General features: G+C 42.3%; 1 protein-coding gene across 1 annotated transcript in view; it reads right to left on the reverse strand.

Annotated features, from left to right (window-relative positions):
- Positions 1-292: 292 nt before the first annotated feature.
- erf (Ets2 repressor factor) overlaps positions 293-24,966 on the reverse strand; it is a 36,613-nt gene continuing 11,939 nt past the window's right edge. Inside the window, exons 2-5 of the mRNA XM_051391512.1 lie at positions 14,705-14,939; positions 8,117-8,229; positions 5,624-6,501; positions 293-5,460 (exon numbers count right to left, since the gene is read on the reverse strand). Of these exons, the coding sequence (XP_051247472.1) occupies positions 4,819-5,460; positions 5,624-6,501; positions 8,117-8,229; positions 14,705-14,939 (1,868 nt within the window). The 3' untranslated portion in view covers positions 293-4,818. The remainder of the gene's footprint in view (positions 5,461-5,623; positions 6,502-8,116; positions 8,230-14,704; positions 14,940-24,966) is intronic.

Genomic DNA, 24,966 nt, shown 5'->3' on the forward strand with positions numbered 1-24,966 from the left:
TATAAATAGCTCATTTTAAGGAAACAAAGAAATAATGATTCCCATCTTCAGGTGGTTAAACATTATTTTATATCATATATATATATATTATATTCCATTTTATTTTCTACCAATAAATGCTCCTAAATGTTACACACTGGACCTTAAAGTCAGTTCATCGCACCTTAAAACTCAAATCCCACATCCAGAAGTGAGTATTTGTCATTCTGAGTGCGCTACATTTCTCTCAAATGAAGCTTGAAGGAAGGAATGAGGCTGGTGAATAAATAAAAGAAAGACACAGAGTCTGACGTCCATTTTTACCTTTTTTAATGAACCCTGATTATTGTTTAATTACAAATGAAGATGAACAGATAGAAGAGAAACAGAAGTACAGGTGGTTCCTCCATGATAAAAACAAAAGTCTCTGTCTCTCCTCTGGAGTGACAGCTCACCGTCGAGGTGGACGAGAGAGGAGAGACAGAGGGGACCAGAGAGAGGACAGGGGGAGGCATTTCAAATAATACAATGGTTAAACAGTACAAAGCTCTTTTTCTTACAGAATCCTCCAAAATGGAAAAAAAATATATATACACAACATCAAAAAGTGAAAACAATTGTTTCTTCCCCTGCTGTATATCGTGGGGATTATGTGACCCTCCTCTTGTCCATGGTAACATGGTTATAAAATCAGTGTGAGTTTAAAAAGACAAAAAAAAAAAAAAAAGGAAAAAAAAAAGACTGCACTGAAGCCAACTAGTTGAAGTTCAAACTGGAACAAAAACTCACAGAAAAAAAACAGGAATTTCATGGAGAAGAGACCGGGCCATGGCAAGAGGGTACAAAATAATCAAAAATAGTCATGTTAATAATATAATAATTACAAGAGTAACAGTAATATGTCTGAAAAATACAGAAGAAAATGATAAGAACATCGGTGAAATCGAGGGGTGAAAAATATCAACCCGGGGGGGAAACAGTTATTCTCTTTTGATTTTGAAGCCACGACAGGTAAGGCAGCACAGGTGCAACAGTTCAGGTACAGCTGTGTTTGTATTTCTCTTTACCAGACACACTTGTTAAACTGCTACATCTGTCCTTTAACTTCCACTGTTTAGAAACGTCCACTGACGATAAATGGCGAGGACATCTGACTCGTCGTAAAATGCTGATCATGTTAATGAGCCAATTAAAAAAGGATGGATGTTAGGGTTTTTATTTTTTGTGCCTGGTGAAGAAAAACAACCGTGTGTAAGATACACACACACACACACGAGACTGGAGCTGGTTGGACGATCTGGACAAGAGAACCTGGACTAAAGGCCAAGACTTTATCTGGTCTTTCAGTCTTTTCTCTTCTATGTGGAATTGTTTTGTGTGTGCTGTGTGTGTGTGTGTGTGTGTGTGTGTGTGTGTGTGGATGGCATAACCATAGAAGCCACACATTCACTCACACACAGAAGTGCACGTACACACCGAGCAGAATGAGCGAGTCAGATTATGGGAAGTCCCTCTCTCTCCACTCTGCTCTGAGGTTTTGTGATGCCATTTCCTCTGTGTGTGTGTGTGTGTGAAAATATGTGTGTGTGTGTCTGTGTGTAGTTTCTATGGTTTGCAGTCTACTCCTGAGAGACTGTGGGGGCGTCTGATGTCACATGTGATGTGATGTTTCCCTTTATTGTAGCCACAGTAAAGCCTCACTCTAACCAGGATGGGGTGTGTGCGTGTGTATGTGTGTGTGTGTGTGTGTGTGTGTGTGTGTGTGTGTATGGGCAGGGTTCAGACCAGCCCGTACACACTCGGTTCACACAAAGTTGCTCGAGTCCACAGTCCACGCTGGAAGCAAAGTCCAGCCGTATCAGCAGCTGTGGTCCTGCTGGCTTTGCGAGGTGACGCAGAGCCGAGAACCTGCTGAGTATCTGTCGTCCAATCAGAATCAGTCTACTCTGAACACGAGTCTGTTACCAGCTCTCCGTTACAACCTGCGCCTCCGCGTTTTTTCTTTTAAAGCAAATCGGAGTCAGAGAGTTGCAGGCGGGCGGGGTTTACCACGCGGGACAAAGTCAGCAGAGTCTGAATGTTAGCACAAAAAACTATTGAATTTACCTTTCTGTGATTGAGCTCCACTCAGTGTCCCTGAGGTGGCAAACCCCACCCGGCTACTACTCCAGGGATGTTTAAAACAAACATACCCAAACTAACAAAAGGTAAATATGATTTGACTCAGGTCTGGTTAAAAAGTTTCTGCTCGCCCGTTTAATCGTCGTCCCGTTCACACCCTCCGTCCCCTGAATACACAATAACTGAAGGTTTTATTTTTTACAATATAAATATAAAACTCTGATACCGGTGGCCTTTGTCACTGCAGCTCAACGGTCAAGAGAAGGCAAGAGTGAGAAGGCAAAGGCTGAATTATACTGGTAATAATATGCCCATTAGAATATATACATATCTTTACCATTAAAAATAGTAGGATTTTCCTGATTTGTATCAAATGACCATATTGAAATATAATATTTGAATTCAATATATATTCGAATAAAATATATATGTGTAGATTTACTTATTCTGTATCTCTCTTTTACAAAAACAGAAGGCATGGTGGTACTGTGTGAGTGTGATAAAACATTTTGCTGGGGGTATTTGATAAAACTCATGTTGGCTTAAAAAAGGCACAATCTTATTTTCGTTTGTTCGTTAAAATGGGCAAAATGTCTTTTTTTTGTTTGAACGATATCAATAAAACGTCACAAAAATAAGTTGTTTCTCAATATCTCAGTGAAGGCTTGCCTGAGTTAACCTTGATGCTTGACATTCATTACATGGTTCCCGTTCTCTGCCTAGACAAATCAGTTCGCTTCATTCGTCGCTTCTCAAAACATCACATGAACAGATTTCGGCTATTATCTCCAAAATACAGAAAGTCCTCAGATCACTGCAAATGCCCTAAAATACTGTCCATGTCCTTATGAGGCACAAGCATCCTTTGAAAGAAAGAATACAGTCTTTGGAAAAGGAAAAAAAAAGGACAACAACGGGGAATGCCGAAGAGAGCTGTTGATCTGTATGTTTGAGGGAGAAAACACTACGAATGCCCTCAAACCTCCAAACCCCTCAAAAGATTGTGCGAAGTCAAGCAGGGACACGAAAAGCTGAGACACCCTCTGTATCCTCCGAGGGCTCATGTTTTTACACCAGCTTTGGGTCCACACACACGCGCGCACACACACACACACACACACACACACATTTGGAAACGTAAGTGTGTCTATAATTACAGCCTTGCTGGTTGCTGCTTCCTCATTTCCTCAACAAGGGACGAGAAAAGGAGAGAAAGATCCGGCGCTTCCCTCGGAGACCCAGGTGGTTTTTCTGTACAGTGGAAACCATTCGCTGGCCAACAAAATGTCTAACCGCGCCGCGTGACAGGTCGGAGGTTGAGAGGTCGAAGTCAGTTCATCAAAATCTCCCTCCCCTTCTCAGGCTTAGTTTGACTGTCTTTAAAATGTACAACTCCACGCTCATTTCATGTCTTTATACACTGTAGTGAATGAGCAGAGGATGAAGAGACCTCTCAGTCTGGCCCTGATGCAGTCTGATAGTGTCCGACTTGTTTCCTGGAGAAAAGACCGTGATTGGAGAGTTCTTTCTAATCACCTCTTGAAAAGAAAAAAAATCCCTCTTCAGTCTGTAAGATCCATCGGAGCAGGGTCTACGTTTTTCTCTTTTTTTGCTCACTGCCCTCCATCTTGTAAACGGCTGAATGGTGATGGGTGCAGACAGAGAGGCACTTCTGTAATCTCTATCAGGGCAGTTCAAAGTGTTTTTAGTAACATTAGGATCTGTCTGTCTGTTATGGTGAGTACAAATGAGAGGGGGAGTGAGGAGGAGGGCTCGCCACCTTCAAGTGAGCCAGGCGTGGGTGAGAAATCAATCAATTCAATCTACTGCTATACAGTTCCGGCCGGCTTTGTACTCTTTAGGGTGAATGTGATTTGTTTCATTGTACCAGATAAACGAACAGAGACCTCTAAAGGACATACTCTGGGCACAGGTGTGATGTGAGGTGATCCCTGGCAGACTTATGGCATAACTGGCACCACGAGGGCAAAGAGGCATTGAAAAGGCAATGTGCAATTCCTAAGAGATATTAAGAGTAGACTCCTTCTGTGTACGGCTCTAATGTTAAAAATAGGAAATATACAGACTGAGTTTGGTTATCTCTTAATGTTGTAAGTCACAGCAAAAATACTCCGTCTACTGTGTTCATGTTTGATACCAGGGGCACAAAGGGAGTCTTGCCTTGCAGTACGTTAGAGGCTACACAGGCACATCTATCATTTACGGTTTTACATTAGGCCATAATGTCGAGTGGCTGCTTGCTGACAGTACTGACCACTGGAGGGTACAAAGTGTAAGGTGTTGACAAATCCTGAGAGGTAATTACGGTAACACATTCATCTTGTTCTTTCCTAACTTTTGAACATGTAGATCAAACCTATGTAGGAAAATCTGTTCTATGTTAAGTAATTGAAGGAGCTCGTGGGGCCGTGAGGTCAGTAAAAGTGCCCAACAACTCTTCTAATTATTGCACAAAAAACATCATTTCCTACATATGACAGGTCTACATATTCAGATATACAACAAAGAACAACATTAAAGTGTGTTTACAGTCACCTTTCAGTCACTGTCGCCATTTGAGCACACCAAACCCCGGTACGTTCACTACTGCTGGCAGGAAACCACAAGGCGTTATGGTCTACACAAAACTATTAGTTTGTTGACAAGACTCCCGAGAGGTGTGTGTTTTCTGTCTAAGTGTGTGTGTGCACATGAAGCTCAGCAGCCAGTGTTTTCCAGAGACAGCTGCGCTGTAGCCCTCTGCAGCTCCGAGCTCGCTCTGCGCTGGGTGGGAGGTGGTGGCAGCATCAACCCCAAAATAACACTTCCTCCTGCTCTTCCTCCACCATTCTCCACCTCCCCCACTCTCCTGCCTGCCTCCTCTCTCTTCCCCTCCACCTCCTCCTCTCTCTCAGCCCGTACTTTCTTGTCCTCCGCCTCATCCCTCTCGCCGTCCGCCTCCATCTTCTGGTCTTCGCTCCAGCGGCGCTTGAAGCGGAGTTTGAGCGGGATACAGCGCGTGCCTCCGGGGCTGATGGGAGCCGCGTGACCCGGCTCACTCTTCAGGCCGATCAGGGGGAAGGCCAGGCTGCCGCTGCCAATGGAAGGGGTGGCGGGAGTCTTGAAGACCTCCTCATCATCATCAGGGTCATCATCGTGGTTACTGTGAGGAGGGGCAGAGAGGCTGCTGCCGTTTCCGTTAGCCCGGTGATGGTTGTTGAGCTGATGATGATGGTGACGAGCTGTCGGGGTGAAGATGTCACCTTCATGTTTCTCGTCATTGTGATTGAGCTCATCTTCCTCACTGATATCAGTCACTTCCACCTCTTCTTCTGACTCTATGTCTGATATGGGCTCCACCTGGGGAGGAAGAATATATTACAACATGACATTTTATTTATCACTCTGGACAGATGTCATTTATGTCTTGAAACTCTTTAGAGACATATCTAGAAACATCACCTCCTCCACCTGTGTGTGTGTGTGTGTGTGTGTGTGTGTGTGTGTGTGTTTGCAGGCTCACCTTGATCTTAGGTGGCCCTGCGTTCTGTCCAGACCCTGTGAATGAGGAGGACTGGCTGGAGGAAGAGGCCAGCGAGCTCCCTGCTTCCCTCTGTTTGCGCCCAAGCGGAGGCGGCTGCAGCTTGAACTTGAATGGTGACGGGTGCTGCTGGTGTTGCTCCTCCCCACCTCCTGAATGCTGGCTGAGCGAGTGAGAGAGCGGCAGGGGCGGAGCGTGGAGGTGATGGGTGGCCGGCTTCTCCAGGGTGGGGCGATGGGGCTGAGGGATGATGATGTTGGGGTAGTGGAGGAAGGCTCGGGGACTGAGGTGGTAGTTGTAGACGGACTGGGTGTGGGCCTGCAGGTAGTGCTTCATGTCCTCCGGGTTGAAGGAGAAGTGGGAGCCCATCATGGGAGAGGACAAGGAGGGGGAGGGGGTGTAGGACAGGTGGGGGGTAGGGGTCATGGACAGGGCTGGGGACAGAGTTGGGGGCAGAAGACCCCCCGGGTCCAGGCAGGGGGAGACCGGGAATGGAGACAGAGAGTCTGGGTGGACTCTGGGGGCAGGTCTGGGGAGCCCTGCTGGGTTCGGGCCCCCGCCGAAGACCCTGAAGAGAGAATCATGAGGCAGGCGAGGAGGAAGCAGGCCCCTGAAAGCCCTATCAGGCCCCACGCCTCGCTCATCGGCCCCCACAGCCTCCTCCAGCTCCGAGTTGGTGGAGGTGCCGTCGCTGCAGTCGCTCACAGAGCCACGGGCCATGCGGCGAGCCACACTGCTGAACATGCCTGGGCTGCGCAGCTCCTCGCTGGATGAGAGGACATCTGACGGTGTTGAGGGAGGGAAACGGAAATGGGTGCCTCCGGTTGGCACTGGAGGGGCACTCTGAGGGACTCCTCGACCTGCGAGGATGAGAAAAGGTGACGTTAAGGACCTCTTTCTGGGAATTATAAAGGAACATACAGTATGTTCTCCCTTATCTCTAATGAGGTCAGGTCTGTTGGGGGATATTAGTCTGAGATTTATGCATCCATCCCAACGTAATGGAGGTGTACTGGTTGTTATTTATGGTGCTCTAAGTAATGGAAAAGTGTCCAAGTTACATTATCCACAGAACACAGTTTTTACAGGAACAAATCTTTGGTAGAAAGTGGGTGTGTGTGTTTTGTGGATTATGCAGAGTAACCAGGACATTGCGTATGAAAGGAAAGGCTACTGTTCCATTTTTTATTGCAATGACCATCAATGAACAAATTGCATTGGTTACGTGAGAAAACATGTTGGGTGTTTTTTTTTTGGAGGAACCAGAACTGAAGAGAAAGGGAAAAGTAACTAATGAGAGTAGGTCACATGTCTCCAATAACTCCAACTATTTTACCCAGAGGGTCACAGGCACACAGAAAGAAAACAGTGGGTTACACAAAGCCACAAATTCCCTTCTCTTTCAATCCCTCCTCCATCTCTCCTCTCCTGCCAGGGAGACTGTGGCACTGCAATAAATTCTTGGCATCCGCGCACGTGCCAGAATTAAATATTGGAAAAGTCGCTCTTACTGCCATCACAAACATGGGTTGGGTTCCTCTGTTTTTTCCAGTACCGCCGAGTGTGTGTGTGTGTGTGTGTGTGGGTCTCTGTTTAAAAATCACACATCTCACAGCCATGTGTGTGTCAGAGACAATGAGGACAAAAAAAAAAAACCTGTGTGATTATCCAGTGTGTATGTTTGTGAGCGTCTGTGCTTGCGTATCAATCCAGATTGACGTGGGCATGTGTGTGTGTAACCATCGTATGAAACCATCATATCACAACATGTCAGTGTGTGGGCCACATCACACGGAGGCTATAATTAAAGTTTCGTGCTGCACTTATGTCACCCAGTATCCAACGCTCCATATGGGCTGTGTTTACACTGGGTGGCCGGGACCAGAACGAGAGACGACTTCAGAGGAGGGAGGAGAGGGATAAACTGGGACGTGGCACACTGATGTGTACACGCACACGCACTAACCAGGCAGATACATGCACACACACTACACCCAGATTATGTTTGTGTATATATATGAGATGTAGTTCTACTAGGATGATTATGATTAAAATGATTATTTAAGCTGATTAAAATTATACTTCACAGGTCATTTTTTTGTTACAACTATCAGCAAATGAATTGTAAAGTTCATAAATCCACACACACTGCACACACAAGTACTTCAAACACCTGAAGGCCAAAAAGACAAAAGTCTGTCCTAAAGCTTGCGCTCCTTAAACAGGTACTTAGAGTCAAGTGTGATTTCATTCTTTCCATTGAAAAGAACCACACATTTCAGTTGCCAAGGGATTTCATTCAATTACTGTCATTTAAAAATCTCAAAAACCTTAAAGCCCTGGTTAAGTGCACAACCCCTGTAAATTACAACAAACTTCTCAAACTTTGTCAATGAGACGTCTACTCTTCAACATCTGATGCTACAAACCAACTGAGAATGTAGATTTACAATGTTACTGTGAGTGTGTGCGTACCAGAGCCCATGTCAATGAAGGGGTAGTTGACCAGCACTAGTTTGTTGAAGTTGAACTTGTAGGTGAACCTCTTCCCTTTGGTCTTGTGGAGGATCCTCTTGTTGTAGTAGTATCTAAAAAGAGAGAAGGGTAGACAGAGTGTTATCTCCCAGTGATTTATCATTTTTAAACACAGATCACATCATCAGCATGAAGTAAACCTTTAATCATGGCCACATGTTGTTTAAGCTGAATATCTAAAAGTGAAACCATGGATAAATACTTTCTATGCACATTTTTCCAGCTGAAACAATGGGCAGAAACTTGGATTTCTCCTGCCTGCCACAAAATGAATCGCAGTCGTGTAGCAAGCCAGTGATTATTCACAGTGCAACCAAAATGAATAAACTGTGACAGTTGGCCCATATGTGGACATTTAGCAATCTTGTTGGCTGGGTCAACAGCCAATCAAATCTGAACTTTCTTGTATCCCTACCAATGTGAAGTAATTACTGTACATGAGCAGTTCTGCACAGCAATGTGAAATGGATGAAAGTATAAAAAGAGCCATTACAGGTTTTTCAGTTGTTAAAATGGAACTTTTATTTAAATTAATAAAGACACAAACACATGGACGACGACTCGACCTTGGGGTCACCGGTACGCTCTGAACTCTAGGGGCGGATAAAAACAACAGAAGAACTCACATAAGAACTGCGATTCTTATCTTCTATGATTCTGAATTCACAAATGCCAAAAATCGTTTTTGTAATAATATTAGTTAATAAGGTTATACTAACATATCGAGAAGGGCGAGACTCAACTGTGAGGGCACAGCGCAGTAATCTCGTAGCTCAAAAGGCAACCATTTAGGCACATTTTGGATTTAATGACTTAATAATTATCTTGGCAAGATATAGGGGATGCATTTTGTGACTCCTTTGAACCCAACACCTACAGAGCAGACCACACTGTTGCACTCTGGTGGGTTTATTGGTCATTTATTTCAAATGTGTCTATGCAGTGTTTTGGATAAAAATGGTGCTCCCCAGTACTAGAGCAGAGCAGAGAGGCTGTCCCCCACTGCTGGAGATAACGTCAACCATAACAGAGCAGAGGACTCACTTCATCTTTTCCTTTCCCACTCACTCTACACCAACTTCTGTGATACTGGTCAGTAAACTCTACTTCCATTTTATTATTTTCATACAGGAAGAATATGCTTCCAAGTTAACTTAAATAACTGAATAAAGACGTCTGCACTCTCACACACCTTTCTCTGCCTCTTTCAAACACACAAACAGTTTGGACACTGGAGTGATAACCAAACACCTTTCTTTTTACTGACTCAACAATCTGAATCGAATTGAACTAGGAGACTGCAAAAAGATCCCCATCCCTACTGCACCTAATACTGACATTTTTATGTTTAATGTCACTGAACTGGTGTTTGCTAGTTGGCCACAGTATAGGAAAAAGATACACAGCCATGTAATATTAGAGAAGACAAAAGTGAAAAATCTGAAACTACGTCACTGTACCAAGCACTACCTGCATGGTAATTCTACATTAGCACATAATTACACAATATGAACACACGGCTAGATTCAAACTCTCACTGTGATTACTTAAGGAAGCGAGACAGCCGTTCTGATTTAGTTTTACCCAGGCAGCTCCATTAATAAGAGTGTATTAGTCATCAGCAATACACAGTAGAGGAGTGAATAGCGAGCCGCTGACAGCTCATCGTCAAGATAAAATGGCTCCCTGTGACTCACCGATAGCCTCAGGACAAAACCACATTCATATTTCTTTACATAAAAACTTCTAAATAGTGTCTCTCATTCAACTCAGAGTGGACACTTCATTCTAGGAAATGTAATATGTTACTCATCATTTCCAGTAGATTCAAGCAGAGAGGAGCGGAGTGGCTAAATTTGTACATAAAAATATGGATTTGCTTTGAATAACAAGTCGTAAACACATCTCTTGCTGACAGTAAGTTAGACTCAAGCTGTTCTCCAGGAGCAGAAAAGGCTGAATCTAAAAATCACACCAGGAAAGCAGTGAGTACTGGCTAACGTCCACTGATCCATTTTACTTTATCCATCTATCCATCTAAAAAGAGCAATCGTTAATTTTTGGCCACACATATAACACACAAACACGGTTCATTGTTACTATTGTACAGTAATAAAATATAATGGTAATATAGAGAAAATAATTATACACGTGTGAGGTGATTAATGTTCAATAACGCCACATTAAATGCCCTTTTTTTTCTCCAAGTGGGATAAAACTAATTCTAGGAAGTATTTGCAAAATGCGATTTAACTCAGCAAAGTAAAAATCCTTCGTGCTGGACCTTCGTCTGCCTTTCCACAGAACTACACAATGGTGCATGACGATATCAAACTGTGACCCCCAACACTTTCAATGCTGCACACCATTACTGCTGTAGAAAACAAGATATTATATTCCTAAAAATCAGTCATACAGTTGAGTAGTGACAGTTGAGAAAACACAATAATTGTGGAAATAATATTTGTCATAATGATGATGCCATGCCCAGCTGTATGTATGTGTGATCAGAGTATTAGTCACTGGAGTTTGGTACAACACAGAACAATGCCGCAGAGCAGGATTGTGTGAACCAGGAGCTCATCCAGCCCCTCAATGACTCAATGAGTGAAGGGCCTCTTCTAGAGCCGACTACTACGCACACCCACACCGTCACATGTAATACAGGCACACACACACACAAATACATATTACATAGTGAGGTGGGGAGACAAAGGAGCAGGCCCACATGCTCAAATATATGGTCCATGCAGAAAACATATGTAAGTAATGAGAAAACTAATGAGCACACACCCAAACAAATTAGAGCAGTTATTTGATCTATTTGAGAGCACACAGTGTTCATACATTGGCTTTAAGTAATTTCCACAATAAACTCAAATCACTAGGAGATTGCAGTGGTGGAAAAGGTTCTCTAATTATTGATTTAAGTAAACATACAATCTATAATGGAATAAAACTCCATCAAAAGGAAAGTATGTTATAATTGATAATATTTAGTATTTAAGAGTTGCTCTGAGTACAGCACTTATTGACAAGTTCAATCTCTTCCAATGCTCAATCTTTTGGTTTATCAGCTTTCTTGCTTAAAGTTATGCTGAGGTTCAGTACATGAAAACGTTGTACAGGTAGAAATTAAGAAGTACCTGGCAACCGGTCATGCACACGAAACACACCGCACGCAAAATGACGACTAAATCAAAGCCACACACACACACACACACTGTAGGAGGTAAACAGCAGTATTTGTGAGCGGGTGTTAACAATATCAGGCTTGCATGTGCAGTAAAAGCTGGAGGGACATAATGTTCACAGACGTGTGGATAGATGGATGGCACTTTAAAACGAGTCTGGCGAAAAGGCCAGGCACATACATGTGAAAGGAACGAACACACACACTTAAACAGAATTGAGTCAATATGGGACAGCTGCCGGTCTTACATACCGGGCCCAGGCTCGCTTCAGGCCTCCTGCTCTTTGAAGAGCATTTGAACTTCCTTCAAATAAACTAGAAAGGACTTTGACAGTATACTCTCGACCTATATACATTGAACACACACGATGAGCACAAACTCACAAGCGCACAGACCCGTCTCTACACACATGCACTTTATATGCATGAATGGACGCACACACGTACACCAATGCACACTCACTTCAAAGACGGAGAGACACATCAATCAAACACAGAGAGAACTTTCTTCCAAACAACACTTCAGAATTAATTAACAGCTCTTCATTCATATAAAAAGGTTTACAAACCACAGAAAAGACATCACAACAATAAGTTGGCTCCAGCTGGTCCTTGATGTAAAATACTCACTGAAACCGGAGAGAAAGTAACTGCTCCTGCATCGAACTGACTGTTAATTTACTGTTGTGTATTAATGACATGTTGATGTTTCAAATAACTGTGGATCACACCAATGACTTTCAATTCTTCCATTAGTGGCATCAAATAAAACCTAAAGGAAACCTACAAACTTTTGCAGTCTGTCGTTTTACTTTAAAACTCTCTCATCACGCCTAACGAGCTTCCTATACACACACACACACACACACACATTACATCTGCTGCACTGTCTTTCCTTATATAACATTCATCTGCATTTTCCCTGTTAAATGAACTAACATACAAATATATAATACTGCAAAATCAATCAGTTCTTTAAATTCTGGATCAATAAATATGTGTTCAAATATATTCCTATAGAAGTTCAGAAAAGGTTGGGAGTCTTTAAATACACAGGCATATGAGGTTAAGTCTATGATAGAAAAAGGTTTAAGCAACAAACAAGACACAGATGGGCTGGAGGAGGGCTGACATATAACAAGGTGTTAAGTGTATGTGTGTGTGAGTGTGTGTGTGTGAGTCTGCGTGTGTGAGTCTGTGTAACTAGTCATCACCATGGCAAACTATAACCCACACCAACCTACAACACAGGAGGCGACACTGATGACTAGCAGAGAGTGTGTGTGTGTGTGTGTGTGTGTGTACATGATTATGAGAGAACAGACTGGCAGCTAAATAAAACGCTGCAGCATCCCACATGTGCTCTGCGGAGGGCGAAGGTGTGCGTTTCTAAATCTACTGTCACCCTCGAGTTTTAGCACGTAGCGCAGATGCACATTCGCGGCATTAACACCACATCATTTTTGTCTTACACATTTGATGCAGTTGTAATTGAGCTCAAATTAACCCCTAAGCCAGTTACAGAAAAGTCTCTGAAATAGGAGATAAAAATATAAACTCAAACCTTAATGTCGTTAACATCGCACACAACCAACTACAGAGGGAAAGTAGATAACAAATGTTCCTGTGAATCATTATTTAACAAAAAACAGAAGCTTGAAAAGATGATGAACATAAGCTACAGTTTCTTTTCCCAATTCATGGTCTCTTAGTTTTGTAACTCAGCACAATCTAAATAGGGAATACGGTTCATGGCGAAGAAATAAGACCAAACCTTTTATCACTACTTCCCTCCTTCTATTCTTTAGCTTCCGTTTCTGAAATGCCATTTAGCTTGTTTTTACACCTTGTAAAGTTCAGACAGGATTAGAACAATTTTGAAAAGAAATGTTCCACTTTTATCTTCTATCCATAACAAACTGGATTTATTTTTAAAAAAAAATCAATCTTGTATGCTTCATTGAGTTGATCACAGCTCATCTGGAGTTCAAAACATGATTCCAGTTCCTGTAACTTAAGATCGACTCATCTGGGTTCGCCATTATCTGACTCTTTTGTGTCGATACCTACTAGGAACACATGACCTAAATATGTAGCTAAATATTAGCATTCCAGACTAGCCTTACTAAGGATGGTGTTATACCTTTTAGACTGGAGCAAAGACCTCTCTCTCTCTCGCTCTCTCACTTTCTTGTCACTCTTAAACTGCTCTACTAAACTTAAGGCAACCAAAAGCCCCAAATGGGGGTGGATAGACAAGTTTTGGCTGGACATGTGTTCAGTTTCCTGTGTCATATGCAGGGTTTATGTGACCTTTAGCTTTCAGATCTGAATGTCTGTGTTCAGTTACAAAGAAACAAAATCAAAAAGGAGCAAATAAATTAGGTCAAACATACTTATGGGGCAGTGTCCTCAATGTCCCGCAGCCATCCCAAATTCTACTTTCAACTGTCCCACACTTAACAACCATTGTTCCAAATTCAACATAATGAGTATCGTTTGATAACTTGTATCACTTCATTAACTCACTCTGGTCCGCCACTGAAGTTCTGCTATCCCTGCACTTATTTCTGATGCGTTTGGCCACAGTCAGTTTTCATTATTCTTTCAGTCATTGGAGGTTTTTTTATTTCTAACTTTTTGATCAATAAATGCATCACTGCAAATGCAAACCTGTTTTGTAGATCCACACACTTTTTTATTATTTAGCCAAATAATCTCACTCACTCACTTCAGGGACATAATATATTTGAATTTAAAAAATCTACAATGGGAGAAAGTAGATCAAACACACTATTTAAATATTTACAAGCTCAAACAAACGATTTACATAAAAGCTATAGGAACACCCTTATCCACAGATCTGGAGAGAAAGAGTGAGCGAGCAGATCAAACATTCCCCACACGCCACGCCTACTGACTGCCAGCACACGGTGCAGGAGGAACTGTTCACAGGAAAGTCTTGGACTGCTACTTCTCCGAGAAGCATGCATAGGAATGAATTACAATATAACTGAATATATTTCGTGCCCTTTCCCTGATGGTCTGACGCTGAACTTACTTTCACAGACACTGTATCTTTGTTTCCCGGCTGCCAAGCTTATTGAACCCGGGACAACGGGACATCCCTAAGTTGTTAATGTGCTTCTTTATAGGGCAGATATAGTCCAAAAAAGGACACATTTATACATTTTTCATTTGCATATAGAGCTTTGTTCCTTTTTTTGTTGGCACATACAGTCCACTTGGATCACATGCATTTTAAGTATAATCAGGGCGTAAGTGTGAAGAGGTCATTCTTTGCTTTCACCCCTTTTCACCCACTTAAGTCTCACCTTAGTGCTCGGCTGAGCTTGTCGTAGTTCATCTGCGGTTTACACTTTCTGGCTCCCCACAAGCGGGCCACCTCGTCTGGGTCCTTGATGACAAACTCTCCATAGTCTCCCTGCCAGGCGATGACGTCGTGGTACTCCTCTTTCCTCAGCAGCTCCAGGATGAAGTGCCACAGCTGGATCTGTCTGGAGCCCGGGCTTGACTCAGGCTTGTAGGCCCAATCCGGGAAGGCAAACCCTGGGGGACGGAGGAGAGAAAAGAAGGGTGTTCAGATGGATGATCATGAACAGACATGAATGCAAAGAAAGGATCGACACAACAAGAAAAACCTAAATATACTCCAGCTTCTGTTGTTGTTGTTGTTGTTGGTGCACTGCATGTGATAAACCATAATTCTTTTCTTGAAGTTGTTTTGATACGAGAGCCAACAACACAATAGGTGCTTGTGTTTACAGCTATAATGCAGATTATAAAAGAATAGTGAGGACTTTATACTGTGTGTGCGCAAATTTCTTGGTACCAAAAGACATATTGCATTTGCAAAAAAAAACAAAAAAAACAACAAAACAGTCAACTGGCATCCATTTTTGTGCTTGAAGGTTGCTTTTTTTTGTCTCCCTGGAGATAAGCATAAGGCAAAAAAATGTGTGGAAACCGGTTCCAATTTTTCAAAGAGAGAAAATAGAGTTAGTAAAGAAGAGTAGACAATACAGGAGGTGAAATAAAGAAATAACACTGACTTAGCAGAGAGGAGCATTTGTGAAAGGATACAAGACATATGACACCGTTGGGAATCAGAGAATCGAGAATAAAACATGTACGTTGAATTCCTGAACACATTTTGGACTCGGTCTGTGGTGTAAAGTGGATCCAGTGTCTCCGGGAAAGCGGAGTATTTCTGCTAAATCTCCTCCCACAGGCCGCAGTCATATCAAAGCTTCACTGCTATCGCCATCAAAGCTGGAAAATCAGCACTGTTATAACAGATTAACAAGCCTTGAGATATGTGCAGACAAAATATAAGCTATGGTTTTATAACTACTATCAGAACACATACTCACACAAGCACACGCACTATTATCCAACAGTTAAAAGTATAGGCTTTGAGTTGTAAAGCAGTGGGTGGCAGTAAAAGACTCAACACCACTTCAACACAAGGCCAGGCTGAAAGGCTGAATAGCAAAGGCATAGTGACACACACAGACACACACAGACACACACACACACCTCATTAGGACCAGATGTGCCTTGGCAATCAGGCTGAGAAAGCTGAGGGTGGGAAACATATGGCCACAATATAACAATGCTGAATTTTGTGTGTGTGTGTGCGTATGTGTTTATGTAACTGTAAAGAAACACACTATCCTAAATACCAAGGTTACAATCAGTTTCCCACACTCTACAAAGTCTGTCATATCTATATAGCAGTGACATTGAACTGTTAACAATGATATGTTCAAGGCTGACAGACTATAACACTGGTGTGATGTGGCCTATTGACCCAGGTTGCAATGACAGCTGATGACGCCATTGTGTTCATATAATACGAAAGTTGTTGCACCCCCGCTGTATGTGATCATACTCTCAAAACACCACCTAATGTATCTGTGTATAGGCACACTAATCTGGCATATTAAACGGGGAATTGTTTAATTTCTCAGCACTTTATTGCCCTGTCAACATTTGATAGGAAACCGCCTTGGGGCAGCTCCATAAAAGCAGACAAGAACACACAAAAGCAACCATACAAAATAACAGATGAAAAACAGATAACACGACATTAAAAGAACAGAAAAAAGGAGTTGTAAAAGAGTTGGAAAGAAGAAGACACACCTGGCAACTAAATCCCAGGGTAAAGTAAACTGTATCTAGATATGGTGCCCAGATGGTAATTAAATCAATTATGACTTTTCCATTTACACAATGTGTGCTCTCATTGTCTGCATTGTGTGCTTATTGGGATTAGATTCCTTTATAAATAAGATGGCGGATGGTAAAGTAAACCCAAACAAAAACGGGCAGGTGTCAGTTTATTAAAAACTGTACAGTGTACCTGACGTTTACTTACTGGTCACAGTGGATCAGTTAAAAGGAGTAAAAACTGGTGGAAATGGATTGCACCAGTCTTTGTGAAGGTGAGTGGATAACAAACTCCAGAGTGAGTCACGACATTCCTGCCTACATGGGTGGTGCTTTCTCAGGAAATAAAAAAAAAAAACAAAAAAAAAAACAACCCCACTCTCTCTGAATTGTCATGAACTGCATTTACAAGTAGCTGACTCTGCTGATATCAATCGCAATGCACCGATACGTTCAATCAAATTCTGAAGCGCTTCTCCTTATCGGGATACAGATCACATTTTAATAGCAGGTGTAAATGGAGACAAAGCGAGTCATGGAAAATCTAGACACGGTGAAACCAAAGTCCAATATCAGGTGTGTAAAGTGCAACTGTGTGTCTGCAAGTGTGGGTAACTACTAATATTACTAAAAGTGAGAAAATGGTATCACGACAGATGCCCGTTTGTACACTAAGGCCTATGAGAACGCCACTCATACAGACAATGTAATACCTAGTGTTTACAATACAGTGTTGCCACATTACAATTCAAGGCCAAGTACAACTGCAGTGGCTAAACACTGGAGGCAGATTTTAATTGATTTTTGTAAGATAAGATAAGATAAGATATGATATTCCTTTATTGATCCCCCTTAGGAGAAATTCAGGTTGACACAGCAGCAATGAGGCAAAGTAGTGCAAAACAGAAAACAAAGAATATCACAAATAAAAAAATTACAAAATACAAAATATAATAGATTATATATATATAAAAAAAAAAAAAAACTTGTAGTGGATGAAAAACTGCCCATATTGTCACAGGAGTTTAAACTTAGCAAGCAACCTAACTCCAGGTATTGCACGGGCACGATGCCTTTGACATTGCTGCGAGCTCCCCTGTGATCAACGTCTGACTACACACACACACACACACACACACACACACACACACACACACACACACCACACACACACACACACACACACACACACACACACACACACACACACACACACACACACACACACACACACACACACACACACACACACACACACACGTTGAGTAACTGCAATCTGCTTTTCCCTTTAGGATAGATTTAAGAGATTCAAGCTGTGACGTTTTACTGTCCAACAGACACCAACATTTCCAAGAAGTAGAGTTGCATCCTTTCTTTTCTCAACTTTCTTTCCATTTTTCATATTTCATAATGTCATCATCCCTTCATTCACTGATTGTTCGCAATTCATGGGAAATTTTGGACACACAGACATTTAAATGGCAATATCAATGCCCTCCCTGCATATCCTTTTTATTGGAATTTCACTATGGAACTGGTTCTTTGGACTTTTTCTGATCAAGAGTTGTAATGCATTTTGTGTGTGATTCACAAATAGTGTGTCTGTGCTGAGAAATGTGTCTCTTTTAATGAGCTACAGTGGATAGATTATTCTGGTTTCCATACTGGGATGTCTGTGTATAAAAATCAAAGTGATAAAGAGACCAGTAAGGAGTGTGGCGCATCTCTTTAAGTATTTGTTGTGTTCTTAAAAACTTCCATTACCATGAGAATTTATTGGAAGATTATCGGAAAACAGACTAACTAGAAATATAAGAACATGAGGTGCAATGCTCACTCTCCAAATCTCTTTAGTTTCACAAGCTAGCCTTTCTTAACACACTAAAAAGAAATCTTACTAAAGTCATATTAAGGAAAAGGAAAAAATATCCTGAAAAACAGACCAGTTCCTGATGACTAATAAACCACATGCTGCCATCTGATCTCCTATGGCGCTCGGAGAGTGAGCCAGAAGACAGACAAGCTGGCTATGATAGTTGATAATAGCCATTTGAAGGCAGATTACTAATGGGGTATAAGCATATGATTCACACACCAGACAATACGGCTCTTGTCACTGGGGACAGGTTAGGCGTTGTGACACAGACACAAAACACTGCTGTATAATGGGGTACACAAAAATACAGATGTGCACACACACACACACACACACAGCAGGAGTGGATTAAATAAAAGTGGGCGAGCTAATATCTCTCTCACACACACAAAGTACACAGACACACAACACAGGTTAGTGGGGAGAGGTAAGTGGGTTCATGCGTGGGTGCACAGAGCACACAGACAAAGAACACAGGAATAGCAACCATGCCCACTGCATGTGTGTGTGTGCTGCAGATGTCCCTGCTGACTCATAGCTTGTTCGTTCGTCGTTCAGCTTTCACAGATTCCGCCTTTCTCCCCCTCAACACCACTGCCATCTCTTTCTTTCTTTCTTTTCTCTTTCATTCTGTCCCTCCCTCGCTCAGCCTCTCCTGAGACACACTGTCTCCTAGCAACAAAAGCTTTTAGCTCTAAAAATAAATGGCCGAGTCACGACAGACAAAATATGATTCAATTACAGAAACTTGCCAAAAGAGTTTAGAGTTTGGGCACAGATCCAGAGAGCTACAGTATGAGGGTATGATCCGTCTAAGACTGCCTGTCCAGCAAAAACCTCTTGATGCAACTCCGGCATCGCGGTCACACTGTGTTTACAACAGAAAGGACACGCTGCCTTGTCCTAAAAGCACTGCAGGAGCAGGTTTCCACCACCACCAAGATCAGCTTGAGCCTAAAATCCTGCACATTGATTACATTTTTGCTTCTGAAGACAGAGTAAGGCCATTCATTCACATGCACGCTCTCTCGAAATGATTCAGAGGCAACTCATTGATAGCAAGAGAGACAGATTCAGAAAGCCACGCAGCACAGCTGACTGTGTGGCATTCTGACAGATGCACAACTGAGGGTCCAGTTGGAGGTGCATCTGCTTCAGCTGGTGGTTAATGTAATGTGAGTAAAAACATAGATTAAAAAGGACCAGTGTGTAGGATTTAGTGACATCTAGTGGCGAAGCTGCAGATTGCAACCATCTGAGTATAACTCAGCCTTTCAAGCTTGACGGAGACTACAGTGGCCACAAAAACGGAGAAAAACTCAAAACGCCCTATTTAGTCCATTCTGGACTACATTAAAAACATGGCGGTTCAACAACTCCAGAGGAAGAGGACCCGCTCGAGTCTGAGGTAACAAAGACACAGCCACTCTTATTTTCAGGTGATTATACACCAATGAAAAAGTGTCTCTGAATATTATATTTAATTTTTGCCAATAGATCCTTCTAAATGTTACACACTGGACCTTTATAGATATAGGAGGCTGAGACTGAAAGCAACAGTATAAATGCAATATGAACAAACAGACAAACTTTGCTGTTGCATACAAATCTTCATAACTAGATGAAACCTACAATGTTAAGCGATCTCTGTGTAGAAAGTGTTACTGGGTGTAAATAGGCAATCTTCTACAGCACCTTTTAAAGAAAGTCCTTATCAAACATGATGCCAACATGTTAAACTGGCCGTGCTTACAGACTACAGCTACTTCAAATGAGTCTATAGCACTGGTCGACAACGCAACAGGTCTGGACGAACTGTTACTATTCAGGGAAAATTGACAAAAAGTAGACAAACAAACCCAAAGCCCTTTGTGCTATCTGGCAAGCTCTACTCCAGACAGGAAGAATTTTTGATTGTCAGGCGGAGGTGAAACACACCATTTCAGGGCTCATTGGATTCTATATATAGTAAAGTACAGGGTAGAAAAACTCATTTACTATTAGCCTGCAGTCCCAAGCCACCTGCGTTCTCCCTTCCAAGATAAACACAGGATCTGTGCAGCCACAGCCGGTGGGTGAGGGGGTTTAACACGCAGGTCTGCTTTTCTTAGGGACTCTGACGTCACCACCGTTGGAATAGTGCTCATAATAACCGATAGCCATCATTGGGGTATTGTCCAGGAGGCCTGCAGCCGCTGAGACTAAACACAAACCGCCTTCTTCTCTTCGACTCTTACTCTCCCCAACAAGTTTCTTTAACATGCTGTTCCATCTATCCATCTATCCCCCCGTTTATTTTTCCCTCCCTTCCTCCCATTCTTTGGTGGCTCTATATTTAGCCATTGGAAAGGTCGGTCTGTGTCTGTCTGCAGGGTAATGATTCAGGGGCATGGAGAGCGACGCATAGAGGTAACAGGCCAGGCTAAATGGCCGGGGGCTGGCTGACTACTGAAAGCTGGATGGGGTTTATCAGGGATGGGATCAGGACAACACAGAAAGGCAGGAAATAAATGGGTACAGAGCAGGAAAAGGGGAATCTCCGCTGGGCGTAAACGGTACTGGCATGTGCAGAAAGTCCAATTCTGGAGGAAAATACACAAATAATAAACTAATGGAAAAGAAATTCCAATCTCACTTTAACGTTTGCCTTAAAAAAACAATGTTTTAAATTAACCTGTGATTTTGGACTGTTAATTGTAAATGTTGAACTGTGGATTGTGCAGACCTGGTTGTCTGGGTTTCCATTTTTGTCTCGCTGTGTAAACTACCTGTCTACAACACTGGGATCACAACAGACAATCTAACACTGCTTTATTGAGGAGTCATGAGCCTCAAACTACTGTTTAAAAACCCTCTGCTCCTCATTGAGCTGATCTCATAATTACCCTTAAAGGATGGAGTTAAGATTTGAGGAGCCAGTGGCTTAAAGCCAGGGAGGAGTCAGAAAAACAGACGGGACGAGGAGGAAATCGGGTGGAAAGGAAGAGAAGGGGAAGAGGAAGAAACGTGGAAGAGAGGGGCAGAAGGAGAAAAAGAAACACAATCCAGCAGAGATCAAAGGGAAAGGATGATGGCCATCCGCAGGTGCATGCTGTGAACCCTCACCTCGGTTCTCACATGATCCCGCCATTACATAAGGTTTACAGACAGACGAATGAACAGACTGACAGACACAGACTGAGAGAGGAAGGAGGGGAGATGGGGTCAGTGTTAGGGAGGAGAGATAAAGACAAAGAAATACAGACGTAAACAAGTGTCTTGCTAAGAAGGCTAGAGATATGAGACGTAGGCCAAAATGTGTGCTTGCATGTTTATTTCCTAACCAAGGAACCAAAGACTGAAAGAAAAACTGCTCCAATACCAACAGTACATAAAGCCTACAAGGAAAAAAAGATTTAAGATTAAATTAGATTATTTTAACAGTAGGCGTAGGACACAAATTTGCTCTATGGGAGTCTTGTCAAGTGTGTTAAGTTTTAATGGCTCAAATATCTATGGTGGTTAAGTGGTGAGACTTTAGACTAGATGCTCCATTTTTTATGAGCTGAGCTGCCAAAAGACGATTTGTTATTAATGACTTACATTTGTGCAGACAATAATGAGTAACGCTATGTTTGTTGGCAGTTTTTTAAGTAACACTGCTGGAGCTGCAAGTAGCCATCAATGAAGTGATACTGTACAGCTTAAATCAGCCCACTGGTACTCTTGAGGGTGATGGGGTTGCTTTCCATGTCAGAAATCCATCTTCCAAATAGCTTGTGCTGTGAACAATGCTTCCCTGTAAGCAATCCAAACTAAACAAATCTTCACCATTTGGGATGAGCAGTTTTAGAGTGCAGACAGCTGTACTGCTGTGTTCTGAGGTCTGCAGGAAAGAGTTAAGACACAGGAGAAAGCAGGGAGTTTGACTGTTTGCCACAGCAGTAAAGCCTTGGACTGCAAAGCGAAGCCTTTAAGTGTATAAAGCATCTCTGCTACAACTGAGACAGCTAAGCCACTCTAATCTGTGACACAGCGGACGCCCAAACCTCGCCAGACAGAAACCTGTCACGTCCTGGAGAACTCTGCAGCACCTTGGAGGCAGCCAAGGCTGTGATTAAGCCGGCCCTGGCTTGGTGTGTGTGTGTGTGTGTGTGTGTGTGTGTGTGTGTGTGTGTGTGTGTGTGTGTGTGTGTGTGTGTGCGTGTGTGCGCACATTCAAGAGTCACTTATTATACTTTGACATGAAGCAAAGCTCTTGTTGCATTCCACATGGCCCCCATGGTTATATAGATGCATGTTACAACGGTCACTTGCCCATATCATTTAATGGGTGCTATTTTCAATTTTATTAAGACATATATTTAAAGTACGGGTGGTCCCAAAGGGAAGACAAAAGGGCAGATTAAAATGCAGGAAAGCAAGCATTAATGAGAAAAACAATCGCAGTGATCAGTGATTATGTTAAGCTGTTAATGTGCATCTCCTGAGCCAAGGTTGGAGACGTATCAGCTTCCCAGTAGGTATATGTGTCATATCATATTGTTCATTATAATATATATCATTTACATATTTTTTAACATGATTAAAAAAAATGTCATCATGATAATAATGGAAATAGTACAGCTTGTTGACACAGCCCTATACGCTCCCTAGGCAATTACGCAGTGGGTGTCAATTTTTACAACTTCGATGAGAGGATGAAGTGAAATTTTCATTCCAGTCACAAGAAGAGAGAAAGAAAACCAAAACACTACAAGTGAATTATAGGAGCAGCAATCAGGTGAACTTGTGAACTTGGTGTTCTTTCCAAATTTAATGTCAGGAAATAACCGTAACATTTAGTTGATGTCCTGGCATGTAATGCAATATTTCTCGATATTTGAACATATTGTCAAGAATATAATCCTTGCAGAAATACCCTGGAATTGTTATAGGGGCCATATCAGCCACCCAGAATTCCCAGAGAGGAAGAAGAACACATACATGCATGTACACGTGCTCTGAAACTCGTCTGAACACGTTTTCCCTTCCAGAAAATGACAACGCTGTAAAACATTCAGCTGTAACGGGCTCCTGGTTACCCGACTGCTTCGCAAGAGATTTCAACCTTGCTTCCTATTGTCAGGGCAGAGTTTCGTTGGAAGAAACGTACAAGTGCATGTGAATGATAGTGAGTGGGAAATAAAGACACCACAGAGAGATATGACTATTGTCTCTACGCAGAGGTGCACTGAGGCAGCACTGATCTGGTTCTTCTGTTGCACAGCAACACACACTATTCTGCACATACATGTGCTCAGACAAAAACACACCTAACTTGTACATGTTTATGAGTGAGGTCAACCAATGTTAAGCCCAACAAACCAGCCAGATCCATAATCAGGCAGTTGCTTTGCTGATTAATAACATCAAACTGAGCAGTCAGCTGGCAGAATGTACAGACCACCCTTTAACTGCAAGGCTTCAGTTAAAATCATTGCAAGAAGAAGTGCCGTGCCCCCTGAAGTGTCAACAAACAAGATATTGAAGCCTTTGTTTCAGAAGGAAGGGAAAAACTAATATACCTGGGAAAGAGGAAACATGAACAAAAGTTAATCTCTTTTCACTAAAGGGGAATAAATCAATCTCAGTGGCTTTTCTCATAAAATCACTTACATGAAGACTAAATGACATAATCACATATGGTCAGTAATGACAAAAAGAAGACAGATAATCCATAAAGAAACTTTACTGTCACTAGGCTGTTATCCTGACCATCAAAGAAGAATAATCCATATCAACACAATTTATAAGTGAAGCTCCCCTACAGAACTGGAGTGATTTGAGTGGCGGTGTAGTGTAGACGGGACTTCAGAGCAGCATAGAGAGAAGATAAATAACTGCATTTAAATCTGGCTTCTGTGTTGTGGTTTGGTCACCAGACTACTTTCATTTTCCTCCAACACACACACGCGCAGTGGCTAAGCCAACAACGAAAATTTGGTGACTTCAGCTGTTGGATGGAGCCATGTGAAAAGTGGTGTGCATGCGTACGTGCACACAACCACTTACATACACACATACACGTGTCACCGCAGCCCAGAATAAGTACGCAGCTCCAAATCCAGAAAGCTGGATGAGTGACTCATTCTCGTACTCCCTGCCAATCAAATTTCATCTCCTCCTCTCGCCTCCCCCTATTTCTTTCCCATAATGCCGCTTTCCTTTCAGCATCTTTCCACACAGACAAAGAGGCTCCACTGCTGATTACAACTAGTAGGACAACCAGCACGACAATGCTGGAGGTTCAGTTCAAGGATGTGACTGTGATGTGAATAAAAATGTATGGGGTAAATAATTAACAAACCGATCCTTTCTGCATTTCCATTTGAAAAAGGTTTTAATTGTCTCTAAACACTCTCAAAGTCTTAAAACTTAAGTCATAGCCAGCAAAGTAACCACATAGCAACTTTTATTATAGTACCACGAGCAAAAAGATAGGAATGTGCATATTTGTGCACTGATTAACACTCTTGGCAAAGAGTAGTCAAGTCACTTTTATTTATA

This window comes from Dicentrarchus labrax, unplaced genomic scaffold (genome assembly GCF_905237075.1).
Source record: "Dicentrarchus labrax unplaced genomic scaffold, dlabrax2021, whole genome shotgun sequence".
Lineage (NCBI taxonomy): Eukaryota > Metazoa > Chordata > Actinopteri > Moronidae > Dicentrarchus > Dicentrarchus labrax.